This window comes from Urtica dioica, chromosome 9, assembly GCF_054948205.1.
Source record: "Urtica dioica subsp. dioica isolate 48M chromosome 9, U.dioica_male_clone48M_v1_H2, whole genome shotgun sequence".
In the NCBI taxonomy this organism is placed as follows: Eukaryota; Viridiplantae; Streptophyta; class Magnoliopsida; order Rosales; family Urticaceae; genus Urtica; species Urtica dioica.
In genome coordinates this window covers 23,833,187-23,851,532 of record NC_142764.1, presented here as the reverse complement: position 1 = coordinate 23,851,532, position 18,346 = coordinate 23,833,187, and the positions used below count along the sequence as shown (strand labels likewise).

The 18,346-nt window shown below is 38.6% G+C and overlaps 3 protein-coding genes across 3 annotated transcripts; 1 reads left to right on the top strand and 2 right to left on the bottom strand.

Annotated features, from left to right (window-relative positions):
- LOC149385998 (uncharacterized) lies at window positions 1-2,209 on the top strand. Its single transcript, XM_089624858.1, has 3 exons — window positions 1-446; window positions 1,319-1,518; window positions 1,696-2,209. The coding sequence occupies exons 1-3, from the start codon at window positions 357-359 to the stop codon at window positions 1,934-1,936; spliced, it is 531 nt and encodes a 176-aa protein (XP_089480984.1). The 5' UTR covers window positions 1-356; the 3' UTR covers window positions 1,937-2,209.
- A 7,443-nt stretch (window positions 2,210-9,652) lies between these two features.
- Window positions 9,653-11,231, bottom strand: LOC149385997 (dof zinc finger protein DOF3.6-like). Its single transcript, XM_089624963.1, has one exon. The coding sequence runs from the start codon at window positions 10,785-10,787 to the stop codon at window positions 10,062-10,064; it is 726 nt and encodes a 241-aa protein (XP_089481089.1). The 5' UTR covers window positions 10,788-11,231; the 3' UTR covers window positions 9,653-10,061.
- A 2,757-nt stretch (window positions 11,232-13,988) lies between these two features.
- On the bottom strand, window positions 13,989-14,546 carry LOC149385996 (uncharacterized). The gene has a single exon (XM_089626449.1). The coding sequence runs from the start codon at window positions 14,544-14,546 to the stop codon at window positions 13,989-13,991; it is 558 nt and encodes a 185-aa protein (XP_089482575.1).
- Window positions 14,547-18,346: the final 3,800 nt, after the last annotated feature.

Genomic DNA, 18,346 nt, shown 5'->3' with positions numbered 1-18,346 from the left:
TAATTTACAAGTAACCTGGTAGGAAGAAGAAAAAAAATTGTAGCTTTGATTTTGCTCTGAATTAAGATGAGACAATAGCCTGCGAAGCTACATACCAAATGCTTGTTCAGAAATTTCGGTGGAGAAGAAATATCGAAAGTAAAGCAAACCCATATAAAAGTAAATAAATAAACAAATATTCCTTGTGTTTTGGCGTGTGAGTGTGAATCTAGTTCCCATCGAGTTAAAGGCTTAAAGCACGGAAAAGGCCCGTCTTGTTTCTATTGGCTCGTACATTCGTATTTTGAAGGATTTGAGAGAGAGAGAGAGAGAGAGAGAGAGAGAGTTCTGGTGGGTTTTGAAAGTAGAAGAAAGGCATGGCTTCAACGGTGGTATTGGTAGTTGTGTTTGTGTTGGATCTGATTGCTTTCGCTCTAGCTGTAGCTGCTGAGCAGAGAAGAACCACTGTGAGTTCTCTCTTCTCTCTCTCTTTCACTTTTCTTTTCTCTGTTTTTTGCAGTTGTAGTTTTCTCAAGTAAGAAGCTGGTATTACCTTGATTCGTAGAAAATGAAAAGAAGATTTTTCGATTGTCTTGTTCCAGGGTTTCATCTTTAGGGGGAAATAGCAGGGTTTTATATTATTTATATATTTTAAGAATAACCAAACAGTTGTCATGTAGAAAACCCAAATTTTTGCCTTTTGAGTTGGTTGAGGCTACTCTGTAAAGAAGAAAAAAAATTAGCAAATTTTGTCTCTTCATTTGTCTGCTTCTCCCAGCTGGTGATATATAAACTCGTGGGGATGTATTTCTTCATGAACCTTTGATATTTACATATATTCGTCATTTATCTAATATAAATATCTTGTGTACTGTCACACCTGCTCAGTATTAGTTTGTTGGTTATTAAGAAGAAAATTTACAAACTGAGAACTCCAAGATGAAAGCTTTTTAGTAGCTTTATCATTCTCAATATGATATTTCAAAGGTTAACTAAGATATCAAAGATGCAATATACATCATACCCTAATCATGTCATACTGAGCGAAATTGTTGTGCTGTATCTGTTCTTAAAATTTGCTACAATTTCTTGTTTTTTCATGCCAACTTACAAAATGAATTACCATATTCTTCTTCTTTGGAAAATTTTGATATTTATTCGCTGAGCACATCATAGCATTTCAGCACGAACGACTAAGATTAGAGGTGTCACTTTTTTTTCCCTTCAATTCATTAAAGACACATTCGCAACTTATCTCATACCCGAGCTCGAATGTCTCAAAAGTTTGGTCATACCCCATAACAAAGCTCATTTAGTTTTTTTGTTCGTACTTTCTTAGTCGACCGTGCAAACAAAAGGGAATTTGTCATTCTGCGCATACGATAAGGACATAGCGACCGGGTTGGGCGTGGGAGCGTTTCTGTTCTTGGCGGCCAGCCAAGTGCTCATAATGGTCCGGACGCGGTGTTTGTGCATGGGAAAGCCCTTGAGACCCGGCGGGTCTAGATCTTGTGCCATAGCTCTCTTCATCACCACATGGTATATATGCATACATATATTTTTCTTTCTTCTATTCACTATTAATTGATTAGACTATATTCACACAGAAAGGAGGTAGTAACACCAAAGCTATGTGTGTGTGTGTGTGTGTGTATATATACATATACTGTTTCTCAAACTATCATTTTTTTTGCACTTCTGAAAATGATTTTGCAGGGTGTTCTTTGTGATCGCGGTGTCATGTTTATTGACGGCGTCTGTGAGGAACGCGTACCACACGACGTACAGAGGACCGTTTTCATGCAAAGCTATGAGGAAAGGATTATTCGCGACCGGGGCTGCCTTTGTGGTCTTGACGGGCATAGTTTCGGAGCTCTATTATGTCGGTCACTCCAAGGCCAACGATGGCGAACTGGGTTACAATAGAGAAGCCGGTCTGAGGATGGGTAACCTCTAGAGTTCCGGTCTTGCTTGATTAGGAGAGCCTCCATTATTTTTGTCGACCACAAAGAACAGAGCATGTGATGTGTGATTCAATTATTGTGTAATGGTTTGTTGTTCTTGTGTGATGGAGATTTGATAGGGGCACTACTAAGCCTTTTAAACACATAAACAAGTTCTTTTTTTTTTTTTTGTGCCATGTATTTGTAATTATAAATATACTTCAGGCGAGGACGATTCCTGATTTTATGTGTTTTCAAATTGTGTCAATAAATAAATTTCTCACCACAGCCAATGTCAACGATTTAACTGAAATAATGTGTTTTCAAACAAAATATTGTAGATCATTCAAATTGCCAAAAATAATTTTAAATTCGCATACTAATTTTTTTGTAAGCTGACTTTAAATATTATTACGTGAGGAGTGTTCTGGTCCCTGAACTATTTATAGAAATAATGATTTTCAAACTATTGATTTAGTCCTTTATTAGAAAAAGCAAAGTTTTTTTTAAAATGAAAGTCAACACCTAAATAACTTAAACCACTAAAGATACTAAATAACAGTCAGCAAGATTTACATATAAGATCTATACTTTGAGACTTAATTATTTTCTCTCAAGTATTTTAAGGACCAAAATGTCACAAGCATACATAATAATAGTCCATAAAATTACCCCTGAATACCTTGTTTTATTTTTAAGAGGTGGGTGAAGTAAACTTATTTAGAAGGGTCACCATTTATTTCAATTGTTGCCAATTATAATACACCATATATTCCATGTGTTTACCAGTCAGAAACAATTTATCGATACTCATAATTTATGGTGTTTATTTAGAAAGTTGAAAATTAACCCGCAATGACGAGGTTACTTCAATTGGTCAAGTGCCACGAGTTCAAGTTGCAGCAAAAATGCTAAAATATTTAAATAGTAATCTTTTCGCTACCTTTAATTTTTTTTTCTTATATTAATAGGCCCCACTTATTGCGTAGGAAAACCATGGTTACAAAACAAACAAAAAACATATAGCAAAAAAATATAAACCGAAAAACTTAGAAAGCACGAATGATATATTACACAAAAACTTTGTGATATCTATCACCTTTGCTATCATTTACAGTTAGATTACAAATATTACTTGGCAAAGTAGAAAAATATAATAAAGTAAAGTGCAAAAGAGAGTGTCACAGATTGCATAAAGAATGGGCAGCCATATTCTCTTCACGATAGATGTGTTTAAGCACAACTCAACCTACTTCACCGCGTTCAATAAGAAATTCCAACGACGTCCAACAATCCAAGGGGGACGCCATTTAAAGAATCAATAAGAACTTGAGATTCACTCTCAATAAAAGTGATCTCATTCCATATATCATTCAGATGTTGAATATTGAGTACCAAACTTTCAACTTCGGCGTCACGAGTTGAGCTAAAAGTAACTGGACTAACAAAATTGATAATATGCTCACCTTTGACATAACGGATCATACCTCCAACAGCCCCACGACCATTATTAAAGGATCCATCTATATTAAGCTTTAGACCCGTAACAAGGTGACTCCATCTCAGCCAGAGAGAACGAAAAGGAGCTTGAGCAAGATCACTAACCAAAGATAAAGAATCTGTCTTATCACTGGCGAGCTGGAGTAAGGTACTGAATTCTTTCACAATTTTCCATAACTTCTCAATATACATTGGAATATCATGAAAAATACTGCGACACTTTTTTTTTCACAAAATAGTGCAAACCATTTAAATTTTCATTTGGATTAGACTATTTTTAATGTTACCTGTAATCCAGTTGTTGAATACGTGAGGGATTGTTAACTCCTTGCTTAAATGGCGAAATTCAGCGTGAACCAATTCCCATATTTTAGTAGTCATTTCACTCATAAAGAACAAGTGGGGGAAAGTCTCAGAGATATTCTCACTGCAGCATTGACACTTGGAAACAACTTGAAAATGCGATCATCAGTATGTATACCATGAAACCATAGTTTCCAAATGAAAAACCAAATTTTGGTCGGAACTTTACCTTTCCATAGATTAATATTCCACTGAAAACATTCACTGTTTACATTGGGAAAGAATTTCCAATTATAGTACTCAGAAATAGAGAACATACCTGAATTGCTTGGAGTCCAAATCAAAACATCAATGTTTTGAGACATGATAGTGCAATTTATTTAATACCAAGAAAGCTGAGGAATGCGTTGGTGTATATAGTCCATGAGAGCTTGATCATGTAAACCATCAGCGACAAAGATAGAACAATCACAAATACTAGGTGCACGAGGATAAAGAGTTAAACCACACTAGTTATCCATCCAAAAAAAAGACTTGCCCAAGTCCAGCCGTCCATTGCAAACTATCCAATAATTCGAGAATAATGGCTTTAATTTTTTTTCACAAAATGGATCCCCCGCATCGAAGATTTGAAACACGAATCGCATGATTAGCCTTGCGTATTTATGGCTATTGAATGTAGCCCAAAGGCTATTTTCAATCAAATATATCCAAGCCTTATTGGCTAACAGAGACTCGGCCATATTCGCAGAGAGTCTAATGTTAAGAGTTAAGACCACCATAAGAGAGAGGTCTACATATTTGCCACCCAATGGTGGAGATTGTTGTCTCTATCGTTCCACAAAAAAATTTGTATAAATGCGATCATGAGTATGTAAAACAGCTTTAGGGACCGTGAGAACAGCCATAGCATAAATGGGGATACTGCTCAAGATTCATATGATCAATGTAATCTTACCTCATGTAGAAAGGAATTTAGCTTTCCAAATATTTAATAAGAAACTAAGAGGCTTTGAATCCGGTGATCTTCTTAATACGACCAAAATAGGCTGAGTTCCGTTTAGAGCTTGCAATAAAGGAGCTTTTATCCGCATTCATTAGTTGACCAGAAACCATTTCATAATTTGTAAATATTTTCTTGATTGAAGAGAGCGTTTACCTCCATTAGTGAAGAGGAGCATGTCATCAACAAATATAAGGTGACTAACCAAGATAGAAGAGTCGGGAACATGATAGCCTTTAAGAGCACCATTAGAATATCCATGCTTGAGTCTCCTACTAAGAGCATCTTGTACAATGATAAAGAGAGGAGACAACGGATCACCCTGTCTTAGACTTCTAGAGGACTTATAAAAATTCCGATTAATCGCCATTTATATGAATAGAATACCTAATAGCCAGAATTGAATAGTCCCCCAATATTCATTATTTCCTATGGTTACGTTTATTCATTCACTGGATTATTTCCTATGGTTACTTATTAATTATTCTAGCAGTAGTCATTAGAATTTGTGTATTCTCTTTTTAAAAAAACAATAGTACAACAAGTTTTTCTTGTATTAAGGAAATAAAATAAAGATCAGTGTTTGTTTACAAATAACCATATGTTATAAAGTACTAACTTGTTTGTTTTTGTTTTTTGTTTATAAACACAATTATTTTGTGTTTTACGAATAAAATAAATGAGTATCAAACTGGTTTATTTTGTTTACAAACGAAAGTGGTTATTGTTTTAAAAAAAGTAATCTTTTTTTTTTGTAATTAGTCCCTATTTTTTAATTGTAATTAGTTATTATGAGTTTTTATATTCCTTTTTTAATTTTATTTATTGAATGTCTCGTGTGAATATTTGTTTCTTTTTAGTTTGAAAAGTAATTAGATATTGGCTTTTATCACTATTTACAGATATCTTTCAAATCAAATCAAGGATATTTTTGTCGTCTCTAATTATCTCAATGAGCCTAATGATTTATTTTAAGAGTTTCAAAACTATGACTAATTTGTAGATGGCCAAACTTAATTCGACTATCTTTCTACTGTATTATATTAGAGATTTGTAACTAATTAGGCCACTTTAAACATGTAATTTTGGATCTAGCCTATGTTTGACAATTTTTAGGAAAATAGCCAAATGGCTTATGTGGCAATAATTAAGGTCTTATTTGCTCTTATTTATTAACAAATTCGTCACTTTTTTTCTACTATTTTTTTTCAAATAATTTTTTTTTCATCAAAACTTCAAAAATTCGTATATTTCTCATACGAACTCGAAATTGAGTGATTTCAGATCCTACAAATTCGTGGCATCGAGATCTTCAAAAGTAGACCTATTGTGTTTGATGAAAAATTATGTTTAATGCATCATAGTTACGTTTTCATTTATTTTTTTGATAATTTCAAAAATTTCCAGTTATTTCCATATTTAAGGTAGTAATGTGATTTTTCTACATCTATGGTATTAAACATGATTTTTCATCAAACACAATGGATCTATTTTTGAAGATCTCGGCATCACGAATCCGTAGGATTTGGAATCACTTAATTTTGAGTTCATATGAGATAGATATGGTTTTTTGAAGTTTTTATGTAAAAAAAAAAGTGTAGCAAAAAAGTAGGAAAGAGAAAATTACGAATTTGTTAATAAATAAGGGTAAATCAGACCTTAATTATTGTCACGTAAACCTGTTGACTATTTCCCTAAAAGTTGTGAAACATAGGCTAAAAACAAAATTCATAGTTTCATTTTGACTATTTTGCTACACTGCCCATTATATTATTTACAATATAAGATATATAAATGTATACTCTCTACAATATTATTACAAATAAGATACAATAGTAAGGGATGCACGAGAATCGAGATTTCAAGGATGCGGACGTCTTTGATTCTTTGAGACTGAAATCCTATTTCTCTTTGGAAGGCATGGCCGACCGACGATGTTTAGTAAAAGATTGACAAGATTTTTAGTAAAAGATTTTTCGACTAACGAGAAAGAAGAGGAAGTGATGGTAGCAAAAGGGAAGAATTTTAAGGCTCTTTTCCTCTCTTAATTTATAGCTAGATATTGTTTTATTGGAAAATAAAAATCGATGTAATTTCATAATTAGAAAAGGGGTCATGTGTAGGGGGTTAAATATCTCCTACCATATAGTCACGTCCTCAAAACGACAAGAACATTTTTTACAGGTACAAAGACAAGTCGAACGGGAAAAGAACTCCCAAACGACCGAAGACGCGAGTAAGAAGAAAAAGACTTGCTCAACATGCGAAGATGAGCGTCGAAACTTTAAGAGGAACCACAACAGATAAAGTTGAGGATAGCTTGGGCCAAAAGAACTAAAAAAAATTATGTTATATATATTATTTACAATAATCAGTTATTTATACATATATATATATATATATATATATATATATATATATATATATAATATACATATATGCGGTGATAAACAACTTGCTCATGGACCAAAATTTCAAAAAATAATTTTTTTTTTGAAGAAAATTTTAAAAATACCATTTTTGAAGTATATGTTGATACATTGAAAACTCATAAACCAATTGAAATTTTCTAAAAGTAACGCTTTTTAGAGAAAATTCCGTAAATATCATCAAATTAAGGGAATCTGATGGTATTTACGGAAGTTTTTTAAGAAGTGTTAATTTTTAAGAAAATATTATTCTTTAACAATTTTTTATATGTTGACAATTTTTCTTCACGTGCAAAAGCACGTGTTCAATTCTCTAATATATATATATATATATATGGTTTTTATTTTCTGAGAACTACTAGCAAATGTTTCATATCATGGATTCATATGGCTCTTTCACACATAACAGCTACGATGAGCTATATGAATTAATTAACGCACAAAGCAAGTCGATAAATGTTATGGATTAATTATGCACAAAGCAAGTCTATAAATGTGTTCATGATCTTTAATATTTGTCAAGATAATTTTACTAGATGATGAGACGTCATATCACAAACTCTCATTGGCCAATATCCCTTGTTGCCTGAACATATAGTAGTTTATTGGTGAACTGAATCTTTGTCCTCAAATAGACACTCAATCCCTTGGGAGTCCACTTATTATTTTATCTTATAACAATTATTTTACATTGACAATATAGGTGTCCTTTGGGAGTTATAACTTGAGTAATCAAAGGAATCTTATTCACTAAGTTACCCGGGAGTTCCTCACAAAATCCATTAACAATTAACGATCACCAAATCAAATAATTCCGAATGAAAATATTCTGTAGGTCCATTTTTGAAGATACACATGTGTGGCATTATGTTTTTTCTGTGAAACAATAAAGAAACATCGCTTGCCATTGTGGCCCCCAAATGCACATGTTAGGTAGTTGATACATATATATTCATGTGTATATATATTTGAGAGAATGATTAAAGATCACCACTAAATTAATGCAGATATTCTTATTAGCTCTGATATATAGTACGAGCATTATAATGAACAATCAGGTGTACAACGTGATCACACATATTCTGTAATGTCCCAGAGAGTATAAAGTAGACGATTTATCGTTTTTCTTTCTTCCTTAAGCTGCCCTACTATCAAAATATTGTCCATGTTATTTAGACATATTAATCATAGAGAGACACATGGATATATGATGGTTCTGAATAAGTGGTCCTTAAATTAGAACTTATGTAACAAATTCATGTACGACCATACACACAATATGTGTATATAACTATATATACATATATTTATATGTGTGTGTGTGTGTGTGCGCTCATGAGCTCATCCATACATATCCATTGCAGTACAAGAGTCTCTCTCATCATACTTTGTCAGTGAGCTCTGCTGGACGAGCCCCATTTAATTTTTTTTTTTTTTGTTTTTGGATGCGATGAAATATCAAATATCCCAGTAATTATTCATATTTGATGCCATATATCCCCATGAAAATAGTGACAACATTCTTTAAGCACGAAGAAAAAGAAACTGCCAGTTGAGTGCAGTTTGCCAAAAATAAAGACATATTAATGCACAAAAAATTGTACCAAACAAAAAAATGTAATTTAAAAGATTTAACTTTTCATCAAATTGCATAAAAAAAATAAAAAAAAAATAAAAAAAATTCATCAAATTCGTATATGTAGCATCTTTTATTTTGAAATATTGGCCCATCTGACAAGATCTTTGGCTAACATGTTACAATCTGGTAAAGGAATTTAGTAGCTCCATTAAAATATGGCGGACCATTTCTAATTCAAAGAGTGAAAGCTAGGAAGGAATAATCTAATAAATCTATAGTTACCAACCTAATTCTGCACGCACATAATAAGAAGTAAAAAGAAAATATTAATAGAGGCGCGCAATGTAGAGGGCTCGCAAAATTTGCACAAATAGCTAGTGCTAATGTTACAAAATAAATAAATAAATAAATTAGAAGCTCATTTTTTTAGTATTAAATATGGCGCCACTAAATATAAGCTATTTAAGTTCATACGTATTATTAAATTGTGAATCGATGAGTATTGACAATTTGGTATAATTCCCTTTGTGACAATCTTTCAAACACAAAAGGAAAGCTCTTACTTTAATACCCGCCACATTGAAATTCGTGCTGCAACATGACCGAGAACATTTCGTAACCCCCAAAAATTCCATATGATCACCAACATTATTCTAATTTCATTGGCTACCTAGAAAAATAATAACCTACTTTACATCAAATGAGCATATAACGCTCTGATATAAAATATAAAAAATTGAGCATATAACGCCAATATACATCGTTATTAGCAAAAAAAAAAAAAAGATTCAAAGTTCAAACTTACACATAAATATGATATATATATCTTATAGAACCTGAAACTGATTAAAAAGAAATCACAGCTGCAAACAGTTAATTACATTATCTCCCTCCGATTCCCAAAAAGAAAAAGAAAGACTGAAAAACATGATAATAGATAAATTAGAATGAAATACTTAAAAGAATAAGACTAACAAAATTTACATAACATGGCATAACAACACCAATGTGCACCTATCAAACCAAACGCTACAAATAAATAAACTGAAGCATATTATACACTTATACATTAATATGATATCTTATACAGCCTGAAGCTGAAAAAAACACACAGCTTCAAACAGTTAATTACGTATCATCTCCTTACAACCAAAAAAAAAAAAAGTAACTAAAAACATATGCTATCCAATAAATTAAAAAGAAAGAAAGAAAAATGAATAAGAAGAAGAAGAAGAAGATCAATACACACGAAAAACATAACTGGAAAATCATATTTCATATGTCGCTATATATATGTATCTAATAAATTAAAATAAAGAAATAATTCAAGGGTTGAGAATGTCAAGAGAGTAGTCTTCCCAAGGCAGAGCGATGTGATCCGCGGAGACGAGAGTGTCGATGTCGTCGAAGTTCCACCCGTAATCGAATCCCTCGTGGAGGCTCTCCTGCAACGACGTCGTCTGAGCCACATTATTATTATTACCATCATCATTATTGTTCGCCGCCGCAGAGAATTGCAGAGAGGCGTCGAAGGCCGGCGAGAATTGCAGCGTGGCCGCCGGAGAGACGAACGGCACGGCCTCGTAGAGAATCTCGGAGGATTTTTTCCCGTCGAGATTGGCCACGGCGGCGGCGGCGGCGGAGGAGGACGGGGATTTCTTGAGGCGCTTGTTCTTGCGGGCCCCGCCGACGGGGACGTTGCGCAGGGTTCCGCCACGTGTCCAGTGGCGCTTGCAGGCCCGGCAGAAGTGGCGCGGCTGGGTCTTGTTGTAGTTGTTGTAGTAGCAGAACTTGGTGTTGGTGGAGTCGCACCGCGGACAATTCAACGGCCCCGATTGCGCCACGTGGCTTAGGCCGATCTGCTGCGACGACGAGGACTGCCTCTTCATGGCGATCGGCGATGCCCGGATCGTATTATTATTATTATTAGTATTAGTGGTTGAAGATGAAGAAGATGTGGTAGTACTAGTGGTAGTATTAGTAACAGTAATACCACCGGTGATCCAGTGATTATGATGATGATCAAGACCTAATTCACTGCTCAATCCCATTAAGTGATGAACACAGATGAGGTTGATTGGGTTTACTAGGGTTTTTGTTGATTGGGGGGGTGAAGTGAAAGAAGGTCAAGGAGGGGCGAGAAGAGAGAGGGATTTGGAGAAGAGCAATAAGAGGAAGAGATTGTCGAATAATAAAACCAGGAAACGCCTTGGAAGGTGGTGAGGCCAATTAGTGAGCATGTCTTTTTTTCTAACTCCCTATTCCTTTTTCTATTTCTCGCTCCTAATATATATATTAATCTGTGCGTATGAATAGAATATAAGGAGAATGAAGGGAATGAATAAATATTAAGCAGCCACCAAGATGGTCCTATAGAGTGGAGAAATGTGTAATTTTAATAAAAGAAATTAATATATTTTGGAATGAAATTGGAATTGGAGTTGTGGGGTATCAATGGGGCAGAGCCAGCAAAACCCTATGTATACGAGACTAAAAATTAGCTAGAGAGAGACTGTGAATCTGTGATCTAGTGGTAACAAGAAGGAATCCGATATTTGCTATAGCTTCACTATTTTCCGTTTCCTTGTCCACACAATTTTTTTTATAGAAAGAGAAAGAAGAGACTTTAGAGGGAGAGAGAGAGAGTTACTTAGCACATAAGGTGATGAAGGTGGTGGGTTGATGCCACGTGGACGTTGTATCGCCGTCGATAGTGCTGTGTTACATGGACTAAAAGTGGACTGTAAAAAGAACGTATACATATGTGGATGTCTTTTTGTATGTGCATGCTGAGTTATTACAATTAATAATTGAGGAAAGGAAAAATTATAGAAGACCCTATTGCTGTATAGCTATTTGTAGTACTCTAAAATAAAGGTCGGCGAACACAGGAATGAAAGTACATTACGGTCCAAGAGATAATTATTGAATACTTGTACTCCTCCGATTAATTAATTAATTGTGATTAACAACATAACAACAAGAGAGTTTGCTTTGTGTCTTATAGGGGAGAGACATTTAAAAAATAAATAATAATTATCTCTATAATTTTATATATGTAGGGCATGAAAAACAGTTGGCATCACGTGGCTTGTGGGGTAAGATATTGCGTTGCTCTCTAGTGATATTTCTTCCTCAATAAGAGTTTGATGACCCCTTATTGCCCAATCTACATGTGCTAAAAAAAATAATATATATAAGACATGACTTAGTTGGGTCTATATATGTGTACCATACATAAACATTGATCTTTCGAATATATCATATGTGACGTGTCCGTGAATGTGTGTGTGTGTGTAACATTTACTCAATTCTATGTTCTAATTGGCGTGAGTGTTGAATCAATTATAGTGAAATGTTGACATGTCATGTACAATGTGTGTGACACACACAGCTCGTAGTTTCTCGCACATCGCTACACTTGTCTAAACATATATGAAAGTGATATTATTGTAACTCTAACATATAGATGTCTCATTCACGTATATGTAGATATATGTGATTCGGAAAATATTTAGTTAAATCTAACTGAGTGGTACCTATCCTTAACTTTAGTTATAACTTAGTAGGATGATTTCTATATTTCCAGGTTACTTTTATCTTTTGTTTCTCTTCCTTGTAGCTTAAGTACTCTCTCTCTCTCTCTCTCTCTCTCTCTCTCTCTCTCTCTCACACACACACTTTTTTTTTGCTCTATTCAAATATTTCCATAACAGAAACCTTAGCTTGTTTTATGTTTTGAAGTCTCACAGTCACTCTTTCAATCATTAATTTCACAAAATATATATTTATCATTTTTATAATTTTGTTTTAACTTGGACATACATTCATAATATATATTCGTATATATGTCAACCGAAACACGTTGACTTACTAGAATGTGCAATTTAAATATTAATTTAGGTCAGATTATTCGTATAACATATAAACCTATTATAAAGAGAAAAACTTAGCGATTATGAATGATAGCATCTCCTTTCTCGTCTTCTTGCTTGACTTGTATGGTGCTTGATTTCTTTGACGATTAAACGCATGATTTTACAATTCTATATTGATAACCGGCAGAATATGTAACTTCATACAGTTATCTACGTAATAATAATTATTTAGGTAATAATGCTCGACATCGTGGTCAAACCACTTATATTTTTAGTCTAAAATTATATTTGTTTTAAAAAATTATATTTTAAAATTATATGTTTACCATGTAATATATATATATATATATATTATTTTATCTCTCCCACATTAATAATGACAATCCAATTGAAAGATTGCCAAAGATTCAGAGCCATACATTTATAATATAATACTACTAATAAAAAAATATCAAATTGTGATGGACGGAGTGAACATCACACTAACATTACGAGGCAATTTGCTTACAAGATTATATTGGAATTATTAAATTTGTGTGGTGTAGAAAGGAATTGGCCGTCACAAAATAAGGGCCAGAATATCCACGTGCAAAGCATATAATTAGGGCACGATGGAGCGAGAAATTTATAATTAAAAAAAAAAAAAAAACTCAAATCGTTGATTAATCAAATGGAAATTCAAAGTGAAATCAAACTCAGTCGGTTGGTTAGGTAAAGTTTCTTTGTATAGTCCCTATATCCAACGTTGTTTTTTCAAAGGACAAGAAATTAATCATATGTATGTCGTCGCACACCTTTGAAACTGAGTTTGAAGGTTTAAATTTTTAGTTTTTTTTTTTTTTTGGAGTAAACGTTGGCGGAACCACGGAAGATAACATTAAAAATCTTCGCTTAAATGGCGGAGGAATATCGTGGTTACAATAAATGAGATTTATCTTTCAAGACCTCCCGTTCGGCGCATGGAGGGACAAGCCCCTCCCAACCCACATCCGAGTCAATTTCAAAAGCATAATGACCTATGTTGTGGACAACCTTGTTACACGCACGGGGCAAGAAGGAGATGGTAAAAACGGAAAACCACAAAGCGCTAACCTTGATGTCTTCGATGATAGTACCCAACTCCGTGTGTGTGGGCTCATTTTCATACCGATCGTGTTAACCACGGCAAGGCAATCGGATTGAATGATCACCTTTCTCCAACCAAGATCTTTGGCCAACGACATACCCCGGAGGATGGCGGTGGCTTCGGCGAGGGGAGGATCAAAAGTCGCGTTCTTCACCGTAATCTCCGAGGCAAGCACCTCCCCGCGACTATTCCGGATGACGCACCCGGTACCAAAACGACCCCCGGATCGGTCCACCGCCGCGTCCACACTAACCGCCACCAAGCCATGACGAGGGGGGCCACGCGGCCGCCACGGGGCTGTCTCCCTCCACACGGGTCACGGTGTTGGCCCTTTTGTACTCGTCAAGGAAGTCGCCGGTCCACCGGATGAGTTCGCTCGAGTCCCACCCACCACCTCCGACCACAATGTTATTCCTAACATTCCAAATCTCCCAAGCCAAAGTAATAAAGAAATCCATGTTACGTACCTCTCTGTGGTGTAGGGCCTTCAGGAAGATGGTGATGGCAGTCTCGTTCCGGATGTTCGCCACCACGTTGGCAAACCCTGCGAGTTTCCACGTTTTGCGCTCCCACCGACACCCCCAAATAGCGTGCATCACCGTCTCCGGCCCGGCGTGGCAAATCGGGCAACCCTCGTCCTCAATGATTCTCCTCCGAGTGAGTGCAACGTGAACCGGTATCCACCATTTGTTTGCTCTCCAAGCAAAAAGCTTAATCTTGGGGGGAAGCTTGAGGTTCCAAAGACTCTCCCACCAATCGGCGTTGGCCCGCTGATTCGACGAGCAAGCCAAAGTTGAAACCGACATGGCCACCCGATACCCACTCTTTACCGAGTACTCGCCGTCCTTCGAATAATGTCATCTCATCACATCGGCGGTTCCGGACTCGCTCTCCGGGATCCCAATAATGGCCTCCGCGTCTTCTCTAGCAAACATCGCACGGATTAATTCTTCATTTCATTTCCCCCCAGGATGTTTTAGCTCCGCCACACACATATCGTCGGGTATGAATGGAGGGTCAGAGAGGGAGAGTGAGTAGGTATGGGGTAGCCACTTGTCCCTCCCCACTAGCACGGACTCACCATCCCATATCTTCCATCTCGAGCCCGCTTTAATGATCTCTTTACCCCACATCAAGCTTCTCCAAATCGAGGATCCATAGGACTTGCATGAAGCCTCAAGGAGATCGCCTCTCGGATAGTAACTAGCCCTTTATACTCTCTCAACAAGGCTACCCCTCCGTCGAAGAAGTCTCTACACGCTCTTCGCCACAAGGGCTTGGTTAAACTTCTCAAGATCGCGGAAGCCAAGACCTCCCAACGTTTTTTTGTTGTGTGAGAACCTCCCATTTGCACCAATGGGTTTTCTTTTCGTCACAATTCCCCAACCAAAACTTAGCCACAGCTTTGTGGATATCGGCGATGAGGGTCTTGGGGAGCCGGAAGACACTAGACGCGTAGCTCGAAATCGCTTTGAGAATCGACTTGATAAGGACCTCTCTACCCGTTTGGGAAAACCATGTACCTCTCCAAGACCTAATTTTGTCCCAAATCCTCTCCTTCACAAAGGCAAACACTTCTTTCTTTCTTCTACCGGTTACCATTAGCAACCCGAGATAGCGTTTGTGGCATGTCGTGATGTTAATCCGGATAATGGAGGCGATGTCCCCTTTTAATCCCTCCTCGACCCCTTTACCGAAACACAACATCAGACTTCGCAAGATTGATAAGTTGCCCCGAGGCCGTCGCATAAATGTCAAGGCAATCCACAATCATCGTGGCCTCTTTGACACACGCACGAAAGAAAATGAGGCTATCATCTGCAAAGAGGAGGTGGGAGACTCGGATGTTCTCTCTACCAAATCGGACACCGCTAATGCTACCATTCCTCTCCCCGTGCCGAAGGAGGCTAGAGAGGCTCTCCGAGCAAAAGAGGAAGATGAACGGGGAGAGGGGGTCACCTTGTCGGAGTCCCCCACGCGCCCACGTGTCGGGCCGTTGATGTTGAAGGAGAAGCGAACCGACGTAACGCACCTCATGATTTTTTCCACCCACACATCGTCAAATCCTAATCTTCTCATCATGGCTTCAAGGAAAGACCACTCGACTCGGTCATACGCTTTGGCCATGTCGATTTTTAGAGCCGCACACCCCTCATTACCGAAGCGTCCCCTTTTCATCGTATGGATCCCCTCAAAACACACCATCACGTTATCAAAGATTTGGCGACCTCCAACAAACGCCCCTTGATTCTCCGAAATGATGCTCTCCATGAAGCCCTTCATTCTCCACACAAGACATCGAGAAACAATCTTATACATAACATTGCAAAGGCTAATCGGTCTAAAATCGCTAACCTTGTCCGCCTTGTCGACCTTGGGAATTAGGGTGAGAATCGTGTCATTGATCTCCGAAATCGGTTGCCCGTTGTTGAGGATCCCCAAGCATGCCTTAGTCACCCGATCGCCGACAATCCCCCAAAAATTTTGATAGAATAGGGTCGGGAATCCGTCACTCCCAGGGGCTTTGATCGGGCTCATGGAGAAGAGAGCATTCTTAACTTCATCCTCTTCGAAGGGTCTAAAAAGTTCGGTGTTCATCTCGTGTGTGACGACCGCTTCGACTCCCACCAAGGCCGCTTCAATGTTTTCCGGGCTCGGGAGGTGGACGAGAAGATCTCGTTGAAATATTCGGTGATCACCTCTTCGACCCCGAGCTCCCCTTCTCTCCACACGTCATTCGCATCATAAAGGCCTAGAATCGTGCTCCTTTTCTTCCTCGCCGATGCCTTCCGATGGAAAAGCGTTGTGTTCTTGTCCCCACATTTCAACCACTCCAACCGGCTTCTTTGCGTCCAAAACCGTTCCTCCTTCTCAAGGAGCCCATCAAGTTGGTGTTGTTCGCGCTTCAAATCCTCCCGAGAGCCTCTCACATCGCCATTTCCAATCTTCCGAACAAGGTCTTTTCGCCTATGAATCCTCATAGCCAAGGTCCTCTTTTTCCTACACCCCTACTACTCAAGGCTATTTTTGCACCGGCCTAGAGACTCGATAAGACACGGGAGGTCACCCCCGACGCTAGACGCCTCCTAAGCCTCGCAAATACGTTCACCGCAACCCTCCTCGTCGCACTAAGCCTCCTCGAAGAAGAATATTTTCCCCATCGTCCTTCCCCGCTTTTCCTTTCACCACTTGTGAGAAGGAGGAGCAGGCGATGGTCCGAATTCCAATATTCAAGATGGCGTACCGCGGCTTTCGGGTACAACGCTCCCCACTCCGGAGTGGCAAGGCATCGGTCAAGCCTTTCTTCGATGTTATCCGGACGGGAGCTACGACGCCACGTGAATTCAGCCCCCACGAAGCCTAGGTCCACAAGATCACAATCCTCAAGCAAGTGACGGAAGGATTCGAGAAGGTGAGGCTCTCTAGTTCTTCCGTGGCTAAGCTTGTGATCGCTCGATACTTCGTTAAGGTCTCCGCCCACAAGCCACGGCCCCGGCCGCGACCTCATCACCCTTCACACAAGCTCCCACGAGTGTCTCCGGTTACCCGCCACCCGGTCCCCGTAGAGACCCAAGAAATTCCACATCTTTTCGGTCTTATCCTTCAACGCGCCTTCAATGTGAAATCAAGAAAAAGAGCCGAGGGAAAAACTAACACAATCCTTCCAAAGCAACATGAGGCCCCTACTCCGGCCAACGCATTCCACAACAAAACATCCTTCGTAGCCTACTAACAAACGGACCCGTTCAGCCGCACTCCTTTTGAGTTTAGTTTCCGACATAAAGATGAAGTCGGGCTTGAACTCTAGAGAGTGTGACTGAAGGGTCCTCTTCGTCCGGGGGTTACCCAACCCCTGGATGTTCCACACCAAACCGATCATTGCTCTCGGTCGCCCACATCACCGTGGGGCGCCGCTATAGGTTCCGAGGGGTCCATAGTCAAATCCTTGATTGTGGAAATGGCTGGGACGGGTGGGGGAGGGGAGACAGAGATGCTGGACCCCTGTGAAGGCCTCGCATCGTTCAAAGGGGTTAAGACTCGTGGGTTAGTGCTGCCGGAAACCCCTGCTTCGAATGTGAACTTCGCCGCTTTGAGAACACTTCTCTCCTCGGTCTCCTCAGCAACTGACTCGTCCACCTGATCCTGAATGCTCTTCTGAGCTCCTTGGGGTGCAACTGACCACGGCAAGCGAGCCCTCTTTTTCCAGGTGGTTCGGTCCAGGGTAGCCCGGCCTCTCTTGGTTTGGTGCGCCACCTCCGTGCCTGGGCACTTTAGCTCCTCCCCCGCCACCGTAACTTCCTTCTCCGCCTTATTTCCATCATCCACTGACTCCGCCGACACCATGCCATCGGGTTTGGCTTCCCCACAGCCCTCCCAGAGAGTCTGGTTCGAGTCTCCATGGTCAGCGCTGACTATGGTTTTTTTGACTTCCACCCGTTGACATGGAGAGATATGCACTTCCTTCTTAGAAAACACCTGACTCACGTTCCCACTGGAAATGGGTGTATGTGCGCAGGCCGGGTGAGAGGACTCTGGGCCCGGGCTGATGGGATTAAGGGATGGATTATTTTTTCCACTCTTGGGCTCCGGAGAAGAGGCTGGGTGA